This window comes from Crinia signifera, chromosome 2 (assembly GCF_055691185.1).
Source record: "Crinia signifera chromosome 2, ASM5569118v1, whole genome shotgun sequence".
NCBI classification, from domain to species: domain Eukaryota; kingdom Metazoa; phylum Chordata; class Amphibia; order Anura; family Myobatrachidae; genus Crinia; species Crinia signifera.
The window spans coordinates 272,657,636-272,685,118 of NC_139218.1; the positions used below are offsets into that span (position 1 = coordinate 272,657,636).

Consider the following 27,483-nt stretch of genomic DNA (forward strand, 5'->3'; position numbering starts at 1 on the left):
CACGACATGCCTTTTTTTATCCTGAAGCAGCAGTGAAACCAAAAGGTTGAAGCAGTGAACAGTGGAGAAGTGAGCCAGTGGTATGCAAACCATCAGCAGTGAAGTAAAACGTATCATTTGCATTCTATCAAAACATACAAAGCTGATCGATTGACATGAGCAACTTCTATACTGACACACTTGTCCACTATAGTATTTGCCATGTATTGTTTCATCAATAGACTCCTAAATGACTATCAGTACGCAAGATGCACGCCATCATAGTCAGCGTCCATGCTGTCCCTGACTTGGGGACCATTGTCCAGAAGTATTAATTGCCATGTGGACCGGTCAGGTTAGGGCATGCATGTGCCAGTGTCTAGTAATAAGAAGAAAGTTGCAACAGCGACTGATCGGCAAACACATGATGAACATGTGCCGATCGATTTGCTGCTCCCGGAGCCATCACACACAAGACGCCCGGCTGTTACCTTCTCCTGTGCCGGGCTGTACGCAGCGTGGCCCTCCCGCGGGAGACACTCAGTGACCCGGTCCGGCCCGCACCATCACCCGCAGCAGCCGTAGGCAGTCAGGACGCTTCCTGTGAACAAGGGCTGGGGCTGCTGATTGGTCAGTATACAGACACGTGGCCGCTAGTATATCCCGGTGCTCTTTGGGAAATGTATTTCTGCCTTATTGAAAACATGTTAAAAAAAATGAGATGCTTGTCCGGAGCTGTGCGCAGCCCCCCATTCCCATGGGTGGCGTGTTCGTGTAGGTTAGGGTTGTAGGCAGGTGCCCGCATACCCAGCGCGGCGTATCTGCTGCTACTGTGTGTGGCAGGAGCTATGCTGCCGACATGGGTGAAGTTTCTGGCATACGGCACGGCGCCGCCCCTGCCCTGAGAGAGAGGCACCGACAGGACTAGGACATCATGGGGCTCCTGGGATCAGGAGAACTTGGAGAAGTGAGAGTACTGAGTGGGGGAATGTCTACAGAGCTGGAGGCTGCTGGGTTCCTGATACAGGTATATCATCCTCTCAGCCTGACATCTTCTGGTCATTATGTAGCATCATTCATACAGACTCTAGGGCAGATGTACTAAGCCATGGAGAGGGATAAAGGACACCTGGAATTTTTCATTCATCGCCTGTAACATTAGCAGCGCTTGACTGGTACTGCTTTGGAGAGATAAATATCAATCAGCTCCTAACAGGCATGTAACAAGCTGGGTTTGAAGAATGACAGCAGCTGGTTGGCTGCTATGTCTCTCCCCAAGGCTCAGTAAAAAGATCCATTAGGCCAGATGTACTAAGCCTTGAAACTTAATTAAATGGAGAGACTGATTAAGAACCAGCAAAGCAGCTCCTGTCATTTTTAAAACTCTTGTTACATGAAAGAAAGGAGATGACTTTGGGGTCAATCCTATAATAATCCTATTATGGTGGATGAATTTCGTCCTCCATTGGGTTGCGAGCAATTTTAAGCGAATTCGACCCAGCGAAGAGTGCAAGATCGGCTTAAATCGGGTGCGATTGCCGTGTTTAAACATGTTGGAACAGCACCTTTGCAGCTAATAGGATTGGCCCCGTTATCTCCATCCAGTAAATCTCCCCCCAGAGAGCTATATCATGGTGCACCAGTGTTGCCTCATCCTGCCATACCATCCTGACAGCAGCAGGTGCTCTTACTTTAAATATCTGACTCAGTACTCTTACAGCACTTTCCTGTAGTTATCCCAGTGAATGATTATATGATTCTATGATTCTTATTGAAGACTTGGCAGTAAGGATGGCCATCGACCATCAATGATTCAAAATCATCGATGACTTATGGCCGATGTTGAATACTTTTGCCAGCGATGGGGGAGAACCAGATGGTTTCCTTCCATCGATGGAATAGCAAAACAATGTTTTGCTTTTTTTTCCCCAAAGTGCAGAGACACGGCGTATAGCTCCGCCCCTGACTCCCGCGAAGCCCCGCCCCCTGTGTTTCTTTTTGGCCCACAGGCCAATCAATCGAATACAGTGGATGACCATCGATATGTAAAAATATCGATGGTCATCCATTGCATAGTTAAGTACAATCGATGACCAGTTGCATTATTGGCAACGATGGCCATCCCTACTTGGCAGCAATCCTGGGGATCCAGGCAGCACAGTCTGTGCTCAGGCATAGGAAGCAGGTCCATTAGGAGACTGTGATTTCATCGGTGGGGTCCCTGCTGCAAATGGTCCCGGCTGCATATGAAATGAGCTGGGCATGCATATGCGCATATGTAATGAGTGGCTCATTCATATGCACATATGTAATGAGTCGTATCCGCTGCCTCCTAGTGACCCGTGCATGCCCACTGCCTACCTCGCTGCCAGGTACCAGGGGAGGGAGGGAATGTTACTAGGTGCTGCCTACTGCATGATATATTACTGATTAAATATCGTGTACCTTTCACAACGGGTGCAAGGTACAAAAGATACCGGAAAGGGTGATAAAGGCATGTGATAATACAATATTTCTATTGTAAGTTACTAGTTAGACTACATCTTAAATTTGTTGTGTCATTTTAATTCAGAATTTGTACTTGTTATATTAAAAGTCCAAATTTCAATTGATGTAACAAAGTTCGGTACTTGTTTCAGAGCAACCTAACATATGTGTGCACCTTCCACATCTTTTGATGGTCGGCGACCATCGAAAGATGTGGGATCATCCCATTGGCATGTAAATGCATTTCTGTAAAATATCCATTCGCAGCCAGTGTGAACATACGCGCCTTGCAAATGGTGGGCCGACGTACCAACATTTGAAAGACGGGATCTGGTTCACTCGCAATAATGCAAATTTGCATCCGATCGAATGAACCAGAATAACCATCTGAATGAATGTTACTGAAAAAATAATCCAAGAACTATACTATGAGGTATCTGGATGGCTTACAAACAGTATCTAGGTCGACATGGTCAAAAGGTTGACAAAAGCAATAGGTCAACATTGCTATGGTTGATGTATAAAAAGGTCAAACATAGTTTTTTGGGGACTTGGTTTAACTTCCAAGTGGACTCTTGGGTAAAGTGTGCTGAGCAAAGTTGCAGTTTAAAAAAAATAAACATGCCCAGCATTTGTGGGCTGCATACAAAATCATCCAGTATTCACACTGCAGGAAAAGAGAAAGGAAAATGTATTTGGACCCATTGCATTGCAACACGGTTTTTCCAGGTGTGCAGTAACTTGCTTTTTTTTGGGGGGGGGGGGGGGGGGGGGGGGTGCAGTAGGTGTATGGTTTTAGATGGTGTGTATGCAGAAGCTTTATCCCATAAACAGTCTAAAATACTCATGCTAACAGTTGGATCGGTACTTATATGTTAGTTGGGCACCCACTATCCATGTTGGCGGACGCGGAAAACTAAGCAAATAGCTAAGTGGGCGCCCAACTAACATAAGGAAAAATTAACAAGGAAAAATCAGGCGCCATGACAGTAGCTGTACTTCTAGAGGGAAGCAGCTGCTCAAAATGGGGGGTAGTCAATCCCCACCTAGAGAAAAACACACAACACCAATCACGCACAAGGCATGTGAGCAGCGCTAAAAGAAAATAGCAAAGGTTTGATACAAAATGACGATTTTACTATCGTTAAAAAGCATACATAAGAACAATTACAATAGAAATACACAATAAAATATATTGATAATAATAATAATCACGCCACAGGACGGTGGATGGAGTGTGGAGATGGCCCAAGGGAAAGAGAATGGTGGGGGAAACAATAGGTCACGGGTAAGTGCACTTTACCAGTTTGATAGGTGACCTGATTGTTGAATGAGTTCCACTTAATTAGGGTGATGTGAACCTCATTAGTTGTTACGGCACTGTGTTTACCGTTGGAGGAAGGAATCGTAGGCTTCTGCTATAGCTGGTATCCTCTTACTTTGGTGGTCTATGTTGGACCGTAGCCACCAAGGTGGTCCAGGATGCGGTGTCCGCCAAGTGGATGAGGTTGGAATTGGAAAGGGCTTCTGCTCGCATGGATTAGTGTCCTCCCACTGTGGTGGCTGGATGGTAATAAGCCACTGGAGGATTCAGGGAGCAGTGTCCACCACAAAGGAGCAATTGAAGAGGGGGTGAATAACTGGTGTCAAAGAGTCCACACTGGGCAGGTGGTCCACACAGGTAGGTCCATCTAACGCTTTCACTGCCAACTGCAGCTTTATCGAAGGTCCAACTATGGTCTTATGTGAAGTTTAATATTTAAAGATGGCAAACACGGATACAGAGGTCTCCAGGGATTGGAGTGTCCTATCTGATCAGCCGATGATTGACATACATGTAGTATGTACCCAGCATAAGGCAGAAATAACTAACCAGCATGCTGTTCATATAAACATTATTCTTGGTTACTCAGAAGTAAAATGCTTTTGTTGTGATCTTTTCCCTCTCTCGCTCTCTTTTTGTGGTCTGTTTTAGGGAGACCCTCTATGGAGTGCAAGAATTCTTCATACTAACCCTCAGGCAATTAAAAATGTACACATGAAGTAAGTATACAGTCTACATTTCCCACAATCCTACAGTAGCTCCATTATAGATAGGGAGACTGGAGTTTACTTCCAGTCTGAACGATCCAAATGTGCTGAAGACTAAGGGGCTAATTCAGCATGGGATGCTAATCAGCGAATTTGGAAATTTACAGATTATGGAATGACTGCACATGTGTATCATACGCATTGCACATGCTTAAGGGAAATGGCTAAGGAAATGCATATGGGTCATATACACAGTCCCCTTGCAGTGTGACTGACATGAAGCTGGCATTTGGTGGTGGAAACCTGATGTTTTCTGGGTGTTGTGGAAAAAATGCAGGCATGCCTAGGCGTCTTCAGGGTGATTCTCTGATGTCAGCAATTACCACTTCTGATAAATAGATAGATAATGACCAGCACACTAGCTCTATAACTGTGTCCTCAAATAAGTGGGATGGTGTGTAATGTCGGCGGTAAGAAAAGATGCATATATGAGTGGGTGAAGCACGAAGAATTTATTGGTATTGGACACAGTGTATAACAATGCGTTTCTGCCCACTGGGGGCCTTTGTCAAGGATGTTTTAGCATGTTGTCTTTCCGGTATAAGAGGGTTTCAAAGGGGGCCACTCCCACATGGAGAGTGAATCTCATTGGTCATGTTCACTGTCAATCAGGGTCATAATGTCAGCTGTCAGCTGTGCTGGTAATTGAGGGTGTGAGTTATATGTGCTGAGTCATAGTTACTCTGAACTTAGTGGTATTCGTAGTAGGTGGTTTCTTTAAAAGATATATACTGGTGAGTGCATAGTGTTATCTGTCAGTAGTCGACAGTGGATGTGTTGACTCTTAGTAACATCTTGTAAAAATAATCTGGACTTTGTGGTATTAATGGTTGACAGTTATTAAAGTGTATGCTGGTGAGTGCAGAGTGTTCTCTGCCAATGGTCGACATTGGGTGTGTCGACTCTCAGTGACATCCTGCACAGGGATGTCTATAAAGCCTATCAGGGTACATGGGTAAGCTGAACTATTTGGAGAGGGTCCCTATATTAAAGTCTATATTCAGACCCTTGGGTGTTAGTGTTTTTAATGAATATATCCAAAAAAGTTCGCGTTTGTCTAGTGTCTCCGCAAAATCTCCACCCCTCCAATTTTTCTTGGGTGCTTCAATAGCCGTGAAGTATAGTTCTCTGGGGTCACAGTTATGTTTGTCTTTGAAGTGGGAGGAGACGCTGTGCTGTTCGTAACCCCTTTTTATATTCCTGACGTGCTCATAAAGTCTGGTACTGAGGGCCCTTGTCATCCTTCCTACATATTCTAAATTACAGGGGCATCTTAAAAGGTAAATCACCCCTATGGAATCGCATGTGAGGTGTTCCCTGTACTGGAAAGTTTTGTTCGTCGTGGTAGAATGCCATGAAGTCTGTGCTTTCGTGCTGATATTGCTCAGATTTTTACAACCTGAGCACCTCCCACAGTGGAAGAATCCCTTACTGTTTGTCAGAGTGCTTTGTGTTAGTGAGCTGGGTCTTATATGGTTCTTGGTCAATTTTTGTTTTAAGTCAGGGGCCTTCCTGTAAACTATTTTGGGCTTGTCCTGAATGTGGGTGTTTAGATCAGGGTCCTGCTGTAAAATGTGCCAATGTCTGTGGAGAATCTTTTTAAGGGTGGAGGCCGATTGATTATATTGGGTGATGAATAGGGTTGTGTCTTTGGTGGTGTCTGTTTCCTTGACTTTAGTGGTTAATGTGTCTGTCCGTTCTAAAGCTGAGATTTCTTGTTGTGCTATGTTGACTGAAACTGGATCATACCCACATTCAGGACAAGCCCAAAATAGTTTACAGGAAGGCACCTGACTTAAAACAAAAATTGACCAAGAACCATATAAGACCCAGCTCACTAACACAAAGCACTCTGACAAACAGTAAGGGATTCTTCCACTGTGGGAGGTGCTCAGGTTGTAAAAATCTGAGCAATATCAGCACGAAAGCACAGACTTCATGGCATTCTACCACGACGAACAAAACTTTCCAGTACAGGGAACACCTCACATGCGATTCCCTAGGGGTGATTTACCTTTTAAGATGCCCCTGTAATTTAGAATATGTAGGAAGGATGACAAGGGCCCTCAGTACCAGACTTTATGAGCACGTCAGGAATATAAAAAGGGGTTACGAACAGCACAGCATCTCCTCCCACTTCAAAGACAAACATAACTGTGACCCCAGAGAACTATACTTCACGGCTATTGAAGCACCCAAGAAAAATTGGAGGGGTGGAGATTTTGCGGAGACACTAGACAAACGCGAACTTTTTTGGATATATTCATTAAAAACACTAACACCCAAGGGTCTGAATATAGACTTTAATATAGGGACCCTCTCCAAATAGTTCAGCTTACCCATGTACCCTGATAGGCTTTATAGACATCCCTGTGCAGGATGTCACTGAGAGTCGACACACCCAATGTCGACCATTGGCAGAGAACACTCTGCACTCACCAGCATACACTTTAATAACTGTCAACCATTAATACCACAAAGTCCAGATTATTTTTACAAGATGTTACTAAGAGTCAACACATCCACTGTCGACTACTGACAGATAACACTATGCACTCACCAGTATATATCTTTTAAAGAAACCACCTACTACGAATACCACTAAGTTCAGAGTAACTATGACTCAGCACATATAACTCACACCCTCAATTACCAGCACAGCTGACAGCTGACATTATGACCCTGATTGACAGTGAACATGACCAATGAGATTCACTCTCCATGTGGGAGTGGCCCCCTTTGAAACCCTCTTATACCGGAAAGACAACATGCTAAAACATCCTTGACAAAGGCCCCCAGTGGGCAGAAACGCGTTGGAACACACCAGACCACTACAGTCTCCTCCCCACACTAGGGAGTTGAGCGCATGCCACTCCACTGACTTTGCGCTTCCGGCAGATGCACATAGCCTGAACCCGGAAGTCGCATCTGTCAGTGTAGCAGCGGCGTGGATCACCAACGGCGTGCTGCAGGGCTCTACAGACGCCAGAAAAGTCTCCACTGACAGCGAGGGACAGTCGGAGTAAGGAGCAGGAGCCAGGTACGTGCCGGTGCACCACCAGTGGTGCAGGGACGCCAGCCCCTGGTGACACTATTGGAGCACCAACGGTATCAAGTAACTTTGTTTCCCACCCACCAACCCCGGAATGCCAATCCCCCCCCCCCCAATATTCATCGCTGCACAGAACACCTAGCCCGGTGGACTGGACTCAGTGCACGCCCACCCCCACTGGATACCCGGAGACCCCATCATCTCCCACCCGTCTCCCAGTATCACACTGGAGGGAGAGTCATACCAGACCGCAGACACACAGTGCAGCGGTACTCTCCCCTCACTTCCCCCACAGCACCAGCACTGTCAGAATATTTTGGTTGCAGAGCAGTTTATACTTATACACTGTGTCCAATACCAATAAATTCTTCGTGTTTCACCCACTCATATCTGCATCTTTTCTTACCGCCGACATAACACACCATCCCACTTATTTGGGGACACAGTTATAGAGCTAGTGCGCTGGTCATTATCTATCTATTTATCTGCACTCCTTTGAGCCTGGACAACTCGACCAAGCTGCCAGCACCCAGGTTGAGCGCTACTCTCTACCAATATTGCCCAATAATTACCACTTCTGGCCTATCATAGATTTATGGAAGCATCGGAGCTACTCAGAATTGAACAAACCGCACATTTTTTAGTTTCCAGAGAAGTGTGATAGTGTTACAGCAATTTACTAAGCTGATATTCAACAAAAGAATAGTGAATAGGAGAACCACAGCGCTCAATATAAACTAGATTGCCAAGGTATTAATAAACCCTGTTTGTAGACAAATGTAGAAATATACAAAACCAGATCGAATTTGGCTGGGTCGATGGTTGTATAACAAGAGATGCTCCAGATTTATCCAATCCACACTCAACCCTATTTACACATACAGGGGAGACATAATGGAGAGCAACATAGTGCAAATCAGTAGGATAAAAAGAAGTTTAATATAGCAGATGCACTTACAATAAAGTGACTTGGTAAAAAGAATCAATAATGTGTCCCAGGTAGGAAACAGCAGGCATGCAATGTTGACAGGATAGTCCTTCAGTCTGGGTCCCTTTGTCCGGGGGCAAGGGGGGCTCAGTCCAGGATTCTCCAATGCTTCAATGCTGCTTCCACAAGTCCACACATCGGTTTAAAAAGCACGCTTAAACGCGTTTTCGGAAAGTTCTTCCTTCATCAGAAGCGTGTCTGATAGACTACAATGGGGCGTATATATACCCCTATCAATCAAAATACAAATTGCTCATTGGCCGCTAATCGGCAACCAGCTCTACCTACAGGAAGTGCGCGGCTGCTTGTATTCCAAATACCGTAAGCGCGTCACCTCTTCTCTTACTTACGGGGATCTGTAAAACCTAGTGTGATGGCCATGCGTTCCAAGGTGTTCGCGCTTGCGTTTCACTGCAGATAGAGACCTTTAATCCTTATGAACCATAAAAATGCGCCCGGCAGGGAGGACGGGGGCTGTTTACATCAAAACTGGTTCCTACTGTTTCAATATAGCTGAAAAAAATGTAAATACAATTTAGATCGTATATCTTTCAAATATCATGGACCACCACCACATTCCTCTATGTAGTCATAGCCACCAACCAGTGATTAGGAATGAGAAACAAGTGAACACATAAGATATTAACTGCATACAAGATTTTAACTTAAAAAAGGTTTTAATTCAAATTCTGCGTTCCCAACCGATGTATCCAGCGCATCTCGGTCATAGAGAGGCGTCTGGCAACATCGCTGGTACGATTTTTTGGGAGAATTTGTTCAATAGCACAGAAAGTAGTAATTTGACATTCCTCTGCATTGTGAAACACACGAAAATGTTCTGATACCGTGTGTGTCTGCAGTTTTTTACGTATATTGTATATGTGCTCAGAAGTTCGGGCTTTTAACTGTCTAGAGGTTTTTCCCACATATGATAGTCCGCACTTACATTGTAGAAGATAGACTACATTCCTAGAATGGCAGGTCAAAAATTGTTTAATCGAATAGGTAGTTCCATTTACAGAGAATTTTTCCAGTTTCCTTTCTTTTGATTTAACCGTTCTGCAAGCGAGACATGAGCCGCAGCGGTGAAAACCAATTGTTCTAATAGTTTGACGTGGATCAATGTCTGTGGAACTATGAACAAGATGGTCTTTAAGAGAAGGAGCTTTTTTATATATGAATTGAGGCTTTGTTGGTAGTTGTGAGCCAATGATGGGGTCATTCTGAAGTAAATGCCAATTATTCTGGAAAATTCTTTCAACATTTTTATGTATAGAACTATATCGGCTTACAAAAGCCCATTTGAACTTGTCATTATCTTTATTCACTTTAGGTTTTACACTCAATAATGAGGGCCGTTCAATGCAGTCTATTCTCTCTCTAGCATTGCTGATAAGATTTTTAGAATAGCCTTTTACACTTTTAGTCTATTAGACACTTCATCTAGTTGTTGGTTGCACACTGAATCGTCTGTGCAGTTCCGCTTGATACTTGATACTTAAACCTTTTTTAAGTTAAAATCTTGTATGCAGTTAATATCTTCCGTGTTCACTTGTTTCTCATTCCTAATCACTGGTTGGTGGCTATGACTACATAGAGGAATGTGGTGGTGGTCCATGATATTTGAAAGATATACAATCTAAATTGTATTTACATTTTTTTCAGCTATATTGAAACAGTAGGAACCAGTTTTGATGTAAACAGCCCCCGTCCTCCCTGCCGGGTGCATTTTTATGGTTCATAAGGATTAAAGGTCTCTATCTGCAGTGAAACGCAAGAGCGAACACCTTGGAACGCACGGCCATCACACTAGGTTTTACAGATCCCCATAAGTAAGAGAAGCGGTGACGCGCTTCCGGTATTTGGAATACAAGCAGCCGCGCACTTCCTGTAGGTGGAACGCACCGCCATGTTGCCGGGCACGGAGGCCGGACGCTGGTTGCCGATTAGCGGCCAATGAGCAATTTGTATTTTGATTGATAGGGGTATATATTAGGGCGGAGTGAAAAAAACTGAAATTGAGAAATTCAAAATCGGCTAGTGTGGGAAAGTTGTGACTTGACCTGAATAAGAAACGTGCAAAAGCATTTTGATCTGAGTCAACATCTTCTGTTCTGGCAAGAGGCCTAAAGTTTCACTTTTTAGGTGAAAATAACGAAACCTATGAAGATGCTCCAATCTAATTATAATTATGTCAGGATGTCTTAGAGTGGTTCATTAATATACTTTTGCATAGTAAAAAACAGTACGAGATTTTCCTAGTGCAAAGTGAATGACTGGCGGGAGAAAAAATCCCTGATAATTGACTCATTTTCATGGTCACAATTGTGAATATTGTGTGTTTTCTCCTGAACGTGTTTATAATAGAAGAAGCACAAATACTCTAAATGGAATTTCAGTGACACTGTGTGAAATATAACACTGCATAATAGCCCTTAATCAGACCTGATCGCAGTACAAATTTGTTCTCAAAATGGGCAAAACAAATGCTGCACTGCAGGTGGGGCAGATGTAACGTGCTGAGAGAGTTAAATTTGGGTGGGGTGTGTTGAAACTGAAATCTAAATTGCAGTGTAAAAATAATGCAGCAGGTATTTACCCTGCACAGAAACAAAATAACTCAACACAAATCTAAAGGTGGCCATACATCTACAGATCGATTGTCAGATCTGGCTGGTTGGAACAAATACCTGGTAATATCTGAATGACAGTTTTTGGCAGTTTTCCAGCATTTCAAAGCAAAGTGCTCTCATCCATTACCAGTATTTTGTTCCAAACAGACAGATCGGACAATAAATCTGTAGATGTATGGCCACATTAACTCCCTCTGCACATGTTACATCTGCCCCACCTGCAGCTGCATTACAGCATATAATTATGCCAAAGATAAGCCAATATATTAACAGTTAAATACATTAAAGTGCATTATGCTGTAATAAGTATTGCTGATCAATCCTGCCTAGCAGGGCCGTCTTTTTGTATGGGCTTAATGGGCACTTGCCCAGGGGCCCCAGGCATATAAGGGCTCTATGTTGATAGCTGAGGATCCCCTTTTCCCAGGGATACCAGAATTTTGAAAATCGGCCCTGGGGAACTGCAGATATCCAACTTCAAAGCAGCAGTCCACATCCGACCTGTTAATTACAATTTCCAGTCATATTTCTCAGGTTCTCTCTGACACTAGCGGCTTGTCTCTATCATGCCCAGAACCAGAGATATCAGCCTTCCAACAGCCGGTCCCTGCTCCAGCTCCAAACGTCTGGTGTAGTTTTATATTTTTGTCAATGGATTGCTCTGGCTCCTGATCGCTGATACCCAAGTTCCCAGCACCTCCTGAAAGTTTGGACTCTAGGTTTTTATACTAGGCTAAGAAATCTATTTCCAGATAATAGAGATATCTGCAGTCAAACAAGCTGCCCTTCCACCGGAAAATGACGAATATTAAGCCCACTCCATTATCCAACCGTCCCCTGTGTATAAAACACCCCCTACCTCCCTGGAAGTCATTTACAAGGGACCCTTCATACAGCTCAGTGCCCCCTTCCACACATTAGTGTTCACCCTCCCACCACCTGTGCAGTAAAGGAGTAGTTAGCAGAAGTTACTGCTCCAGGTCCTACATGTTGAATGGAAGATAGAGCACCCCCTGCCACCCGTGGGACATCAAAGCTGCTGCTGATACCACCACCCACCCCTAGGAGGGGAGAATGGGTAAGGGCCCCAGTGCATTGCTTTGCCCAGGTGCCCACACTGCTGTTAAGACGGCCCTGCTGCCTAGAAATGAACACAGTGATTGGCATATATGTACTGCTGGACACCACTCATAGAATGATTAACCTGTTATTTTTTGAATCAGAGTTCTTGTTTTTTTTCCCCCTAAGCATTAGATGTATTTGTTTATTTATTTATTTACAGTTTCTTATATAGCTCAGCAGATTCCGTTGCGCTTTACAATAGTAGACAGTGATAAAACATACAGGGTAATGACAGACAGACTTGGGGGTTAGAGGGCCCTGCTGCAAGCTTACAATTTATTACATCATAATACACTTCAACGTATTTAACAGTTAATATATTGGCTTATCTTTGGCATAATTATATGCTGTAATGCAGCCCAATCATGTTCCCAGTATAGGGGATGCAACACTGTTTTTCTGTCAATAAACAGAAGTGATATGTAAAATGATACATTAGACAGTTTACACCAGAGGTTCCCAATCTTTTTTGATTCACGGCACCCTACAGTATCAGAATTTTTTTCATGGCACCCCTAGGGCCCCAAATAAATAATTAGATTGAGTTTATATGTGATTCTTAGGGTCAGTTATGTGGTAAAGGGCAGGATTTGCTTCTGTTTGTCCACATTTTATGATTGGCAGCCACCAGCACCGGTTTTGCTCATAAATAATTAACCATTAATAATTTGAATTGGTCCTGGACCACCAACCCAGGGCACCCCTGCATGTGTCCCGAGGCACCCCAGGGAGCCACGGCACACAGTTTGGGAACCACTGGTTTACACTGTTACTTGTAATACTTATTGTAACAGTTACTGTTTTTCAATAACAGACTGCAACAGTTATTTCTTATTTATATACACAGGATTGTCTATCTTTGTATATGCACTGCAAAGAGAGCAGCATAAATCCAATTTCATGTATTTCAGTGACACTGTGTGAAATATAACACTGCATAGTGGCCCTTAATCAGACCTGATCACAGTACAAATTTGTACTCAAAATGGGCAAAAAAATGCTGGACTGCAGGTGGGGCAGATGTAACATGTGCAGAGAGATTAAAGGTGGCCATACATCTACAGATTTATTGTCCGATCTGTCTGGTTGGAACAAAATCCTGGTAAAAGATGAGAGCAAATGACAGTTGACCATTTTCTTTGAAATGCTGAAAAACTGTCATTCAGATATTACCAGCTGTTTGTTCCAACCGGCCCAATCTGACAATCGATCTGTAGATGTATGGCCACCTTTAGATTTGTGTGAGTTATTTTGTTTCTGTGCAAGGTAAATACCGGCTGCATTATTTTTACACTGTAATTTAGATTTCAGTTTCAACACACCCCACCCAAATTTAACTCTCTCAGCACGTTACATCTGCCCCACCTGCAGTGCAGCATTTGTTTTGCCCATTTTGAGAACAAATTTGTACTGGGATCAGGTCTGATTAAGGGCTATTATATTTCACACAGTGTCACCGAAATTCCATTTAGAGTATTTGTGCTTCTATTATAAACACGTTCAGGAGAAAACACACAATATTCACAATTGTGACCATGAAAATGGGTCAATTATTAGGGATTTTTTCTCCCGCCAAAGTCATTCACTTTGCACTAGGACAATCTCGTACTTTCTTTTACTATGCTAAAGTATATTAATGAACCACTCTAAGACATCCTGACATAATTTTAACTAGATCGGAGCATCTTCATAGTTTTCGTCATTTTCACCAAAAAAGTGAAACTTCAGGCCTCTTTCCAGAACAGAAGATGTTGACTCAGATCAAAATGCTTTTGCACGTTTCTTATTCAGATCAAGTCACAACTTTCCCACACTAGCCGATTTTGAATTTCTCAATTTCAGTTTTTTCACTCCGCCCTAGTATATATACGCCCCATTGTTAGTCTATCAGACACGCTTCTGATGAAGGAAGAACTTTCCGAAAACGCGTTTAAGCGTGCTTTTTAAACCGATGTGTGGACTTGTGGAAGCAGCATTGAAGCATTGGAGAATCCTGGACTGAGCCCCCCTTGCCTCCGGACCAAGGGACCCAGACTGAAGGACTATCCTGTTAACATTGCATGCCTGCTGTTTCCTACCTGGGACACATTATTGATTCTTTTTACCAAGTCACTTTATTGTAAGTGCATCTGCTATATTAAACTTCTTTTTATCCTACTGATTTGCACTATGTTGCTCTCCATTATGTCTCCCCTGTATGTGTAAATAGGGTTGAGTGTGGATTGGATAAATCTGGAGCATCTCTTGTTATACAACCATCGACCCAGCCAAATTCGATCTGGTTTTGTATATTTCTACATTTGTCTACAAACAGGGTTTATTAATACCTTGGCAATCTAGTTTATATTGAGCTCTGTGGTTCTCCTATTCACTATTCTTTTGTTGTCTATTCTGGTAGTCTAAGGTGGTACTACTTTGTGAATAGGGATACAGCTGCACTCTATATTAATTGCGCACCCATCTGGTTAAGCCTTTTGTTTCCATAAGCTGATATTCAGCCAGCGAAGCTCAGTTCAGATGCAGGAAGTGCAGACAGGTAGTGATGCGGTGATCGGACAGTCTTTAGATGGTACAGATGCCTGAATTCTGATAACTTATACAACAAGCTGGAAACCTTTTTTCAAAAGCCGGGGTCTAGTGGATTAGCTTGTTGGATATTCGTTTTTAACATTGTATAGAAAAACCCCAGGGGCAGACTAATGTAGACAAATGCACTAAGGATGTGTTCACATGATTAAGAACAGATGCAGACCAGGACAGAGACTCACGTGCTTGTCCATGTCATTTGGGCTTGAAGCAGGTGCAAATACACAATGATGGTGATGACAGTCCCCAGCTCTAAAGAGCCACTTGTAATTGGCTGATTGCAAATGCCCTCTGAATTATCATAGCTGCTTTCTTTGTTGTTTGTGCACAGATTATATGTGTGTGTGCATGTTTTATCTTAAAACAAAAAAAAATCTGTCACGAATACCATTGCCTGATATATTTGTGAGTTTTTCTACATTCCATTGAAGCCTAACAGCAAATGTGTATTTTGCAGCTATGCATATTCCCGCAATTGCAACATTCTTGGAAAACACAATTTACATCTGCAATTTTTGGTGCAATTGCATCAGCCCCAGTATCTCCAACAAGTTTGAGTGTGTCCATGTTAATGTCTTTCAGTTTTCTGAAGAGTGGGGCTGATGTACTGAGCACAGCAACCTATCAAGCTAGCATTGAAGGATTTAAAGCATATCTTGGGATGAATGGTGACGAGGCAGCAGAACTTTTTAAAGTGGGAGTATGTTTAGCAAAAGAAGCTGTTGAAGAGTTCACCCAGCAGTCCTCAGGTAATGTCACTTAGTAATTTTTGTGTTGGCATGGATAGCCCAAATCAGCATCTATTATAGTCAGGTATGTGGACACCACCACAGCAACATATACTCCAGAAACTCAAGATACCAGCAAATCTTCAGTGGTCAGAGTAACTTCAGCTTTCTTGCTATTATTATGTTATACTCCGTTCTCACTGCCGCAAAAACCCGGGAATTTGCCAGGGCAAGCAGTGATTTCCCATGTCGTGTCTCAGTGTGAACAGGTGTGAGTGAAATTCCCGTGTGTAATGCCCCGGTAATGTCACCTGGTTTTTTTTTGCAGGGTTTTTCCTGGGAAATACACGGGTGTATGGCAGCGTGAACAGGCTAGACCCGGGTTTTTCACACACAATACAAAAAAGCATATCAGGTGATATGTGACGTCCATTAATACATTTTTACTTTCCTCCGCTTCAAAGTACACTGTGCAATATAGCACAATGTTAGCAGCTGTATGAAACAAGAAAATAGTGCAATAGATCAGGAACTCCAAGCTACTCAGTAGTATCTCGTTGGTCATGATTACAGCAATGCAGTGTGCTCTTTAAATGACATCATCTTTAGCCAGCCTGCCGCAAAGACCCGGGTATTTGCCAGGGCAAGTGGTAATTTCCTGTGTCGTGTCTCGGTTTGTCCTGGGAAATACATGGGTGTATGCAGGGCAGACGACAGGGGGGTCAAAGGGGACACCTGTACCGGGCTTTAAGCTTGTGAGGGGCCCCAAGGTTCTGAGGAGCTCAGGGGCTGTAAGCATAGCTGTGGCAGTGCTGTGCCTAGCAATGGTTTATAAAGGCACCCCCCTGGTTTTTTATTCGGACCCTCCTCTTTAATACATTTAATATGCAGTATACCAAAAAAATGTTCAGTATCAGTGTACCGGGCCCCAAGATTTCTGTTGCCGTGCCTCCCTGGGTGTATGGCAGTGTGAACAGGCTCGACCCAGGTTTTTTACACAAAATGCAAAAAAGCAAGCTCATTGCATTGCTCAAAGCTGCTTTTTATACAGCCAATCAAAAATACTTTTTCAACAGCCAATCAAAGTCGCTCTTAGATTCCACACACTTGTTGGCAGGCAGACCAGGAGAAGTAGTGTGAACGGGGCAGACACGGGAATTTCCCAGGTCTAAGGTGCAGTATGAATGGGTTCTGCGAGCTGAGATGATCTGTGCCCCGCCAAAAACCCGGCGACAAAAACCCGGGTTTTTGCAGGGGCGGCAATGAGAACGTGTTAAGCTGCTTTTTAAACAGCCAATCAAAGCTACTTTTTCAACAGCCAATCAAAGCTTCTCTTCCGTTCCACACACTTGTTGGCAGGCAGACCAGGGGAAGCAGTGTTAACAGGGCAGACACAGGAATTTCCCAGGTCTAAGGTGCAGTATAAATGGGGTCTGTGAGCCGAGATGACATGTGCCCTGCCAAAAAAAGTTTTTTTGCAGGGGTGGCAATGAGAACATGGTATATCAATTGAGCAGCACTACTAAACACACAATAATTGTTTATTATTAATAATTGTTTCCATGTGCACTGCAGGTAGGGCTGATGTAACATGTGCATAGAAAGTTAGATTTGGGTGGGGTGTGTGGAAACTGAAATCTAAATTGCAGTGTTAAAAAAAGCAAACAGTATTTACCCTGTGCAGAAACAAAATATCTCCCCCAAATCTAACTCTCTGCACATGTTATATTTGCCCCACCTGCAGTGAACATGGCTTTGTCCATTTTTAGAACAAATTTGTCCCGCAATCAGGTCTGAATTAGGCCCATGATCAGTGCTGTAAAGTAATTATTCTGTCTCTTGCACACTAAATTTGAGCTCCAGTTCAAATTGTACGGTTACAGCCAATCCCAGTACTCTGCTAAAACCTGTACTTTATTAAGAGCAAACACAGAATTGCACCTTGGCTATATATGAGTAGATGACCTATATATGTAGAGTAGATGACTGTATATAGTAGTAGACCTTATAACCTGAAATATTGTATTGGCATTAGTTTCCAGACTTCACATATTTTAAAATGGGTACTGGTGAATTATCCGGGCTGCCGATTTTGTCCTTAAGTTTAGTTAACTTAAGGACACCCAACCGACGCGATGCCCGCGATTTACCCCCAAATCGCGGGCATCGCGTCGGTCGTGGCCGTTATAAGGGGCCACGACGCTGTGCCCGCGATTTCCCATAGACAGTAATGTTAAAAGACACGATAGACCCGATTTCCCATAGACAGTAATGTTAAAAGACGCGATGGACCCGATTTCCCATAGACAGCAATGTTAAAATAAAATGACAATGTGAAATTGGCCAATATGGCCATTTCACATTGGATATGTTTTAAAAAAAAAATCATGGCCCCCACCACCGTTAACGCCACCCCGCTATTGACGCCAACCCGAAGCGTGGCGAGCGCAGCGAGCCCACGAGGGGAGGCGGTACGCGTCCTCCGACCTTTTCATACCCCTACTATCCACGTCGGCGTGGAGTTGAGAATAGAAAGTGTGGCGAGCGCAGCGAGCCACCGAGCCCGAAGCGTGGCGAGCGGACGCGGATACCTTCACAGGTATCTGCGTCCCCTCGCGGGCTTCACAGGTGTCCGCGTCCCCTCGCGGGGCACGCTGCGCTCGCCACGCTTCGGGCTCGGTGGCTCTCTGCGCTCGCCACACTTTCTATTCTCAACTCCACGCCGACGTGGATAGTAGGGGTATGAAAAGGTCGGAGGACGCGTACCGCCGCCCCTCGCGGGCTCGCTGCGCTCGCCACGCTTCGGGTTGGCGTCAATAGCGAGGTGGCGTTAACGGGGCCATGAAACATTTTTTTTTTAAACATATCCAATGTGAAATGGCCATATTGGCCCATTTCACATTGTTATTTTATTTTAACATTGCTGTCTATGGGAAATCGGGTCCATCGCGTCTTTTTAACATTACTCTCTATGGGAAATCGTGGGCATCGCGTCGGTCGCTTCGCGGCCCCTTATAATGGCCGCGACCGACGCGATGCCCACGATTTTTCGGGCGCGATTACAAAATCGGCAGCCCGGATAATTCACAAGTACCTTAAAATGTAAGGCATTAGGTAGAATGACTGTCATTTTACAGACAAGAAAAAAGTTCTCATCGCTGGATCAATGGGCCCATATGGAGCATTCCTTCATGACGGCTCTGAGTACACGGGAAATTATGTGCGAGACCATAGTATTGAGGTATGCACAACTGCTTAAATAATAGTCTAAGTCTTCTATTCATTTATCATTTGTAATGACTGATGCATTTGCCAGTTTCTATTTTGGCACTTAGAGGGAGATTTATCAAGTCTTGGAGAGAAATAAAGGTACTTGTGTAGTTTCATGGCGCCACCGCGTGCACAGTGAAACTTTGAAACTTGGCAGTCTGCCAGACCCTGTGTTTACTGTGCACGTGCCGCTCTAGCTGTTCTCAGTGCAGCGCGTGGCTGCTTTCCTTATGTAAGCTACGTTATCAGCATAGCGCTGGGCAGCAGCAGTGCACCCAGCGCTGACAGGTCACTGTGGTACTTGTAGTTCCACAGTGAAATAGGCAGTCCTGCGCACCGCTGACAACCCGGCAAATTAGACTCCTCCGGCAATTTAGAAGTCTAGATTTAGACGTCTAAATTCAGACTCCCTGCAGTCCTGCGCAACGCTGACAACCCGGCAATTTAGACTCCTCCGGCAATTTAGAAGTCTAGATTTAGACGTCTAAATCCAGACTCCCTGCAAACCGCTAAGATGGGGGCATCTAAATTTAGACGGTAAAGCGTCTAAATTTAGTAGGGTCTAGGGGTACACTATTAAACCTGTTCACAATGACACTAGTCGACGTAACAGCTGTCGACCTTGTTAATTCCACTATCCACGCCAACCCGAAGCGTGGCGAGCGCAGCGAGCCCACGAGGGGCGGCGTTACGCGCCCTACGACCTTTTCATACCCCCACTATCCACGTTGGCGTGGAGTTGATTTTATAAAGTGTGTCGAGCGCAGCGAGCCACCGAGCCCGAAGCGTGGCGAGCGGACGCGGATACCTGTGAAGCCTACGAGGGGACGCGGATACCTGTGAAGGTATCCGCGTCCCCTCGCCACGATTACGGCTCGCTGCGCTCGCCACACTTTCTATTCTCAACTCCACGCCGACGTGGATAGTGGGGGTATGAAAAGGTCGTAGGACGCGTACCGCCGCCCCTCGCGGTCTCGCTGCGCTCGCCACGCTTCGGGTTGGCGTGGATAGTGGAATTAACAAGGTCCACAGCTGTTACGTAGACTAGTGTCATTGTGAACAGGTTTAATAGTGTACCCCTAGACCCTACTAAATTTAGACGCTTTACCGTCTAAATTTAGATGCCCCCATCTTAGCGGTTTGCAGGGAGTCTGGATTTAGACGTCTAAATCTAGACGTCTAAATTGCCGGAGGAGTCTAAATTGCCGGGTTGTCAGCGGTGCGCAGGACTGCCTATTTCAATGTGGAACTACAAGTACCACAGTGACCTGTCAGCGCTGGGTGCACTGCTGCTGCCCAGCGCTATGCTGATAACGTAGCTTACATAAGGAAAGCAGCCACGAGCTGCGCTGAGAACAGCTAGAGCGGCACGTGCACAGTAAACACAGGGTCTGGCAGACTGCCAAGTTTCAAAGTTTTACTGTGCACGCGGTGGCGCCGTGAAACTACACAAGTACCGAAATAAAAAAGAGAGTATCAGCCAGTCAGCTTCAAACTGTCATTTTAGAGGCTGTATTTCAAAATGTCAGTTATGAGATGATTGGTTGGTACTTTGTTTCTTTGTCTCCACTTATCTTTCATCATCCTTTGATAAGTCTCCCCCTTATAAACTAATGATGTATTGTGTGATCTGATACAGGCTTTAAAAGACTGGCATCGTATGCAGATGCAGAGTTTAGCATCTGCTGGAGTTGACCTCTTTGCTTTTGAGACCATCCCTAGTCAAAAGGAGGCAGAGGCCTTGATACAGCTTCTGAGGGAGTTCCCCAACACTAAGGCATGGTTGTCCTATTCATGTCAGGTGAGTGAGCACTGACTAGTAACAAAAGATCCTTTGCTCTCATATATAAATAGGCCTATACCAATCATTATGGCAGCATTCTCATAGTGGCAGAGCATCTGAGAGGAGGGACCAGATGCAAAAATATGCTTTGGACTCCCCTCTTCCGCTCCACCTGAAGTTTATAATATGCAACATGGCAGCAGGTGACAGGTAGAGGTGATTCTAGGGAGAGTATGCCGGTCAGTGGGTGACAATGAAAGGGTGTAAGGGATAAGCAGTGGGTTGTAGATGGAAGGTGATATGGGGAGGCACTTGGTAATGGTGAGGGGCAGTGGGTGACAGGGAGAGGGTGATCAGTAGAGACAGTAGGTAATGCTGTAGGCAGGCAGTGGGTGGAAAGGAGAGTATACCAGGCAGTGAGTGATGGAGGTGAATAAGAGAGGTAATGGGTTGGCAGGGAGAGGGTGTCAGGGAGTAGGTAACAGGAAGTGAGTGGTAGGAAGTGGGTGATACAAGGGAGAGGCAGTGGATGACTAGGAGGTGAAGTGAGTGGTGCCAGGGAGACACATTAGGGTGAGAAGGAGAGGCTGACAAAAGTGGGTAACACCAGAGAGATGCAGGGGGTGGCAAAGAGATGGTGAAAGGAAGTGGGTGACTGCTATGCAGTGGGAAAGCATGACTGGCAGTGGGTGACAGGGAAAGGGGGAATAAAAGAAGCAGACTTTTGTCATCACCAAGGTCAGTCTAAGCAGAGGGGAACCTGAGGTCAGAGCTACAGTATAGGGAGAGGAGAGGGGAGAGCGTGGATATAAATACAATTATAGACATACTGCGTTACTAGCATGTTTACACTTTTAATGCTGATCAAATTAACATGCTCTAATAATGGGCATACACATGTTTAGACGTATGCTTAACTTTTGTGATAAGTGATTTAGGATAGGCGATTTCCCTTGAACTTCCTGGTGTCTAGATGGCCCATACACACCTAGCAATTTGTGCTAAGCGATTTGTGGGAAGTAAAAAGGGAAAAAAAAGTTATTTTAAATCGTAGATCGCTATAGCTCATACTGTACACAGAGCGATTTAAGCTCACTTGCTAAGCGATCTTACTAGATTTTCCCTGCATGTGCTAAAGATCTGAGCGGGTGATGGCGATCTAGACAGATAGAAAATATTCAAAAATCACCCCATGTGCATGCCCCATTAGTAGTTGACATACTGCCACAGGCATGCCAGGATCAAATAGTCACATTTAACAGTGGCTGGATCCCATGTACTCATCCTGTCCTGTCTACTGTCTACTCCATTTTTACTATAATTAATTGTATAAAAAATACAAACGTGCCCTTTTCCGCTGTGCCAGACACACATGCAACTAACCATGTTCACCTTGCCAGCCGTTCGTGTCCTCAAAGCTGCAATATTTCTTGCACAATTAGGCAGTACAAGAGGGAAAGTGGATTTTCTACAACTCACTTAATTTCCCATATAAGGACATTACATTTAGAAATATTTTCAATTTAGATGTCTTTTGTTTTAAACTGTAACTGAAGTTTTTATTCATTTTCTATAACTGTTACTTCCCACCTCTGTATCGATACTGTTTTATTCCTAATTACCAAGCTCAACGGAATACGCAGTTAACACTAATTTTATTAACGAAACAGAGCACATCCTCTACCAGTTATGGGGAGAGGTTTGAAGAGGCAGTAAAAGTCGCTGCAGGATCAAACCAGCTGGTGGCTGTGGGGGTGAATTGTTGCTCCCCTGATTTTGTTGGTCCACTCCTAACTTCTGCTAACAAAATCAGAGATCTAAACATTGATTGGATTGTTTACCCCAATAAAGGAGACAAATGGGACCATAGTTTGGGGTGAGTACTTGCGTTGAAATAATAACAAACTGTTTTATTTTCTATGAACAAATAATTGAGATTTTTGCATTAGTTTTTAGCAAGTTTTCTGCCCATACTAACAGATAGAAACTCAAAACGCATTTTAGCATAGTAGTCCGTTAGGGAGTGGATTATGATAACCAGCAAAGTCTTCTTAACACCACATAGGATTTTATCAGGTGACATCATACCTCAATCTATAGGAACTTAGTAACCAGAGATGGGTAGATAATACAGTTAGGGCCTTATTCTAGTTCACTCTTTCTGACAAAATCCTTCTTAGATGGAGAAAACCATGTGCACTGCAGGTGGGGCAGATGTAACTTGTGCAGAGAGAATTAGATTTGGGTGAGTTATTTTGTTTCTGTGCAGGGAAAATACTGGCTGCTTTATTTTTACACTGCAATATAGATCTCACTCTGAAGTAAAACCCCACCCAAATCTAACTCTCTCTGCACAAGTTACATCTGCCCCCCTGCAGTGCACATGGTTTTGTCCATCTAAGAAGGATTTTGTCAGAAAGAGTGAACTAGAATAAGGCCCTTAGTTTCATTAAAGGTGATAGGTGCACCATGAATGGTCGACAGGCACAAGGTCGACATGTCAGTGGTTGGCATGAATTTTCTTTTTTCGCTCGGCACACTTTACTGGTCCCATTTGTAGTCCCCGTGGATCCTAAAGTATAATCAAGTCCTAAGAAAGAAAACTCATGTCAACCTTTTTCATATGCCGACCGTTTGTGCCTGTTGACCTAGACACTGCCGATACGTCTCAACTAAAACCACTTCTAAAGCTGTAAGTCTTCATCGATATTTTTATGTTTCTAATACAGCTGTCAAAGATGTGAAGCACACAAGCCACTGTCTGAATATGCTCTAGAATATGTCCAGCTGGGAGCCAGATGGATTGGTGAGTATGAACAGCCTGTGCTTTACAGTATATGTAATAATGAAATATGGCAGGTTTTGAACCAGCTCACACATAGGCAGATCCTGCGGTCTGAATGCAAAATGACTGCATTAACTGTATGTCTAAATATCTTCGTCTTCACCTGATCAAAAAAGGCAGTATACCATACGCAACCTGTAACCTGGTGGTTCTTTTGCATCCACGTGTTAAATCTGTGGGCTATATTTATTATTTTCCCTGATAACTAATACATCTCTTAATATCACTTTTTGTGGCTATAAGGGATGGAGTTTTTTTAGAAATGTGCAGGTCCGGATTTACCCGGATCTCAAAACGGGATCTTATTGGCTATATGCTGTCACATGTTTTTGCTCCAATGCCAATAAGATCCCGTTTTGAGATTTTTTTTAATTTTTTTATTACTATTATTATTATCATTGATTTTTCTATATACTGTATGTATGTTTATCCTGCTAGGAGGCTGCTGCCGAACTACTCCATCAGATATTGCAAGTCTAAAGGAAATTCTACTGGACAGCAATCCCAATATGCATTAAGTTAGTGCCTATCAACTGTAAGAGCTGCGGCTCTTAAGATCATTGTTTTATGCCAATAAATCTTTAAATGTGTGTTTAAGTAATCTCTTTGTAAATCACACAGTTTCATATCACTGAAATGTTTTAAATATTTAAGTCTGTGAAACCAACATATCTTTGGGTGGTATTGCAGGGATTTAGGCTACAGACTACAGTTCTTAACCCCTTCAGTGTTTTTTTTTTTTTGGGGAGCGCTCCCCACTGGGCGAGTTTTTTTTATGGGGAGCGCTCCCTTAAAAAAAAAAACACCACTACCTCCCTGGGTCCGGGCAGCGCCGCTGCACTGTCAATCAGCGGCTGCCCGGACCTGCGCCCCCCACGCCGCGTACCTGTCCCCGGCAGCCGGCTTGTCATAAGCCGGCGCCGAGGACTTCAATAAGAAACCCAGAGGGGAGGAGGAGGGAGGAGGCGGCACCGCAGAGGGGAGGGAGCCGGGCAGCGCAAAGCTGCCTGAGATCAGTGAGTGAACTCAGCAGCGCGGCTCCAAACAGTGGCAATCCCGAGAATTTTCCGGGCTTGCCAGACTGGGCACTGAGGCACAGCCCAGAAAATTCTCGGGATTGCCACTGAAGTGGTTAATGGGGTTACATTACTGTACTACATTGCTACTGCAAGAATATACATGAATGGCTATATAACTAGTGTCTCTCTAACTTAGGAGAGGTCCTCACTGGAGAGGTTCATTATCCAATTTTCTTTTACTGCACCCCTTATCTAAAAGTTCCTCATTGAGTAAATCAGAAAAGAAATAGTAAATTTAAAAATTCAACTGTGTTTTATATCTCCTCCTTATGGTAGTTATGCGGTAATGTGTCCACAATTTGCCTATTACATTGATCATAAATAATTTGAATTGGTCATGGACCATCAACTCCAGGGTGCCACGGAACATAGGGGTATATTTATTAAGCTTGATGAAGTGATAAATTGTCTGGTCTTTATCACCGGCCAATCAGTCATTTTTTAAACCAAGCCTGTAACTTCACAGTTAGGAGCTGATTGGCCGGTGATAAAGTACCAGCCACATTATCACTTCACCGAGCTTAATAAATCTGCCCCATAGTTTGGAAACCACTGATCTAGAGACCAGGTTGATGATATTTTGTTGAATTTGCAGAAGAAACCTTTCAATGAGCAGTTTGCTTTAAGTCGTCAAGAGTTTTGGAATCTGAAGAATTGGTCTACCTCAGTGATTTTCAACCTTTTTACCTTGTGGCACACTAAATAAGATTTTAAAATTGCCAAGGCATACCATGAGATCCCCACAGGGCAAAACACATTGGTCCCCACAGGAAAAAACCACAAACCTATAGGCCCCCATATAAAAAAAACAATCACACTGGTCCCCACAGATAACAAAAATAAAATACATTGGCCCTTTAAATGAAAAGAAGAGACCAGTAAATAACAGTTGAACTGGTGGTGGCTGTAAACTGGGTTGGGCATCTCTATATCTGGGGGCACACTTGAGAGCAGCTCAAGGTACACTAGTGTGCCACAGCACAGTGGTTGAAAAACACTGGTCTACCTCTTCGACAAATATTCTCCTGCAACCCACAGTATTCCAGTTTTCCTTACAATGGTCACTTAAGTTTTAATAATTAAGCATTTGGGTATCTCATACCTTTATTGTTTTGATAATATTTGTCCCCTATTTGGGTAACTTAAGGTGCCCAAACATGGTACAATTATTGTAAGCAATTTGGACTAGATCGCATCACATACGTTTCACAATGCAATGAGATGCAATCTAGTACAAAAAGTTTGTGCAGCACATACTTTGTGAGCTGTGCGATGAGATGTGTGCGGGAGTGCGCATCTCATCGCACCCAGCAATTGTACCGTGTATGGGCACCTTTAGACTTAAACTCAGCCTGTGAAAAAAGTTATTCCTTACAATGACTAAAGGTTAACTTATAGCAATAATAAATAGAACTAATGAATGTAATAGTAGTGTTGTGCTACAGACATTCAGTACAGGTTGAGTCTCCCATATCCAAAATGTACAGAATATTCTTAAATACAGAATTTCTATTTTAGCACAACTGAGATCTATCCTTGATTATCCACACTTAATAATATAGTAAATAAAACCCCTGGCATTGAATTGTATTGTATTCCTATAATTTACCGAATAGATCAGTGTATTCTGAGTTCTAGTAATACCATGTACTTGTGAATTATCCTTTGATGAGCCTACTATTGATAATGTGGATCTGTCAATTAATATTGATGATTTGATTTGTAATTTAAAAAAGGGATTTTTGTAAGAACTTACCGTTCGAATCCCTTTCTCTGATATGGTCCTGGTGACACAGCTCAACATTGGGATGTAGGAGGGTCCGTAGGAGCCAGGCACCTATCCTAAAGCTTTTGGAGGGTAGGCTCCTCCCTTCTTCATCCCAGACTCCTCAGTTCGATCTTTCAAAGCCACTGGAATACATTAACTCGGTACAAACGCCTGCACATATTATATGCACAATATCAAAATAACTTTTAACCATATATAACATGAAACATCATGAACTTGGCATACTTACTGAGCGTAAGGGAGGGATCGCTGTGTCACCAGGACCATATCAGAGAAAGGGATTCGAACAGTAAAATCCCTTTTTCTCTTTCAATGGTCCTGGTGACACAGCTCAACATTGGGACGTTCCAGAGCCGGTTCTTTGGGTGGGTACGCTCAGGTCTGCAGCTCTCATCACTGCTCGCCCAAATGATGCTTCCTCCGACGCGAACTCATGGAACCTATAGAATTTGGCAAACGTATGAACAGATGACCAAGTGGCAGCCCTGCAAACCTGCTCAGCTGTTGCCCCATGTCGAACCGCCCAAGAGATGGTGACTGACCTGGTGGTATGCGCATTAATTCTGGCTGGCACAGGCCTACCAACTTTAGTATATGCAAAAGCAATTACAGAACGCAACCACCTAGCAATGGACTGCTTAGAAGCAGGCCAACCAATTTTGTGTACATCATACAAAACTAGCAAAGTATCAGTCTTCCTGACACTCTTTAGTCTGTCCACATAAATGCGCAAGGCGCGCACAACATCCAAATTCCTCAATTTGTTCTTTTCCTTGAACCCTCTGGGGGTTGAAACACAGGCAGAACTATCTCCTGATTTAGATGAAAAGCAGAGACTACTTTTGGTAAAAATTGGGGTACTGTCCGAAGGACAGCCCTATCATCGTGAAATATAAGGAAGGGAGACTTGCAGGACAATGCTCCCAACTCCGATACTCTTTTTGCTGACGCCACCGCCAACAAAAATACCAGTTTCCATGTAAGGAATTTAAGGTCAGCCGACCTTAACGGCTCAAAAGGCGCCTTTTGAAGACACTCCAGAACCAGAGAT

The 27,483-nt window shown here is 43.7% G+C and overlaps 2 protein-coding genes across 3 annotated transcripts in view; one reads left to right on the forward strand and one right to left on the reverse strand.

Moving 5' to 3' along the window:
* ERCC5 (ERCC excision repair 5, endonuclease) overlaps nucleotides 1-833 on the reverse strand; it is a 41,907-nt gene extending 41,074 nt beyond the window's left edge. For both annotated transcript variants that reach the window (XM_083168645.1, XM_083168644.1), the window contains exon 1: nucleotides 471-833. The gene's annotated coding sequence lies outside the window, so the exon portion shown is untranslated. The remainder of the gene's footprint in view (nucleotides 1-470) is intronic.
* Nucleotides 683-24,154, forward strand: LOC146057423 (uncharacterized). Its single transcript, XM_083168650.1, has 8 exons — nucleotides 683-1,006; nucleotides 4,442-4,509; nucleotides 15,521-15,687; nucleotides 18,804-18,907; nucleotides 20,576-20,737; nucleotides 22,390-22,595; nucleotides 23,449-23,525; nucleotides 24,003-24,154. The coding sequence occupies exons 1-8, from the start codon at nucleotides 914-916 to the stop codon at nucleotides 24,080-24,082; spliced, it is 957 nt and encodes a 318-aa protein (XP_083024776.1). The 5' UTR covers nucleotides 683-913; the 3' UTR covers nucleotides 24,083-24,154.
* Nucleotides 24,155-27,483: the final 3,329 nt, after the last annotated feature.

Bases quoted from the DNA above. Each gene is read 5' to 3' on its own strand.
- LOC146057423 (XM_083168650.1), top strand. From the start codon at position 914: ATGGGGCTCCTGGGATCAGGAGAACTTGGAGAAGTGAGAGTACTGAGT. The intron at 4,510-15,520 runs GTAAGTATACAG...AATGTCTTTCAG, and splicing joins ATTAAAAATGTACACATGAA to TTTTCTGAAGAGTGGGGCTG. The intron at 22,596-23,448 runs GTGAGTACTTGC...TTTCTAATACAG, and splicing joins AAATGGGACCATAGTTTGGG to CTGTCAAAGATGTGAAGCAC.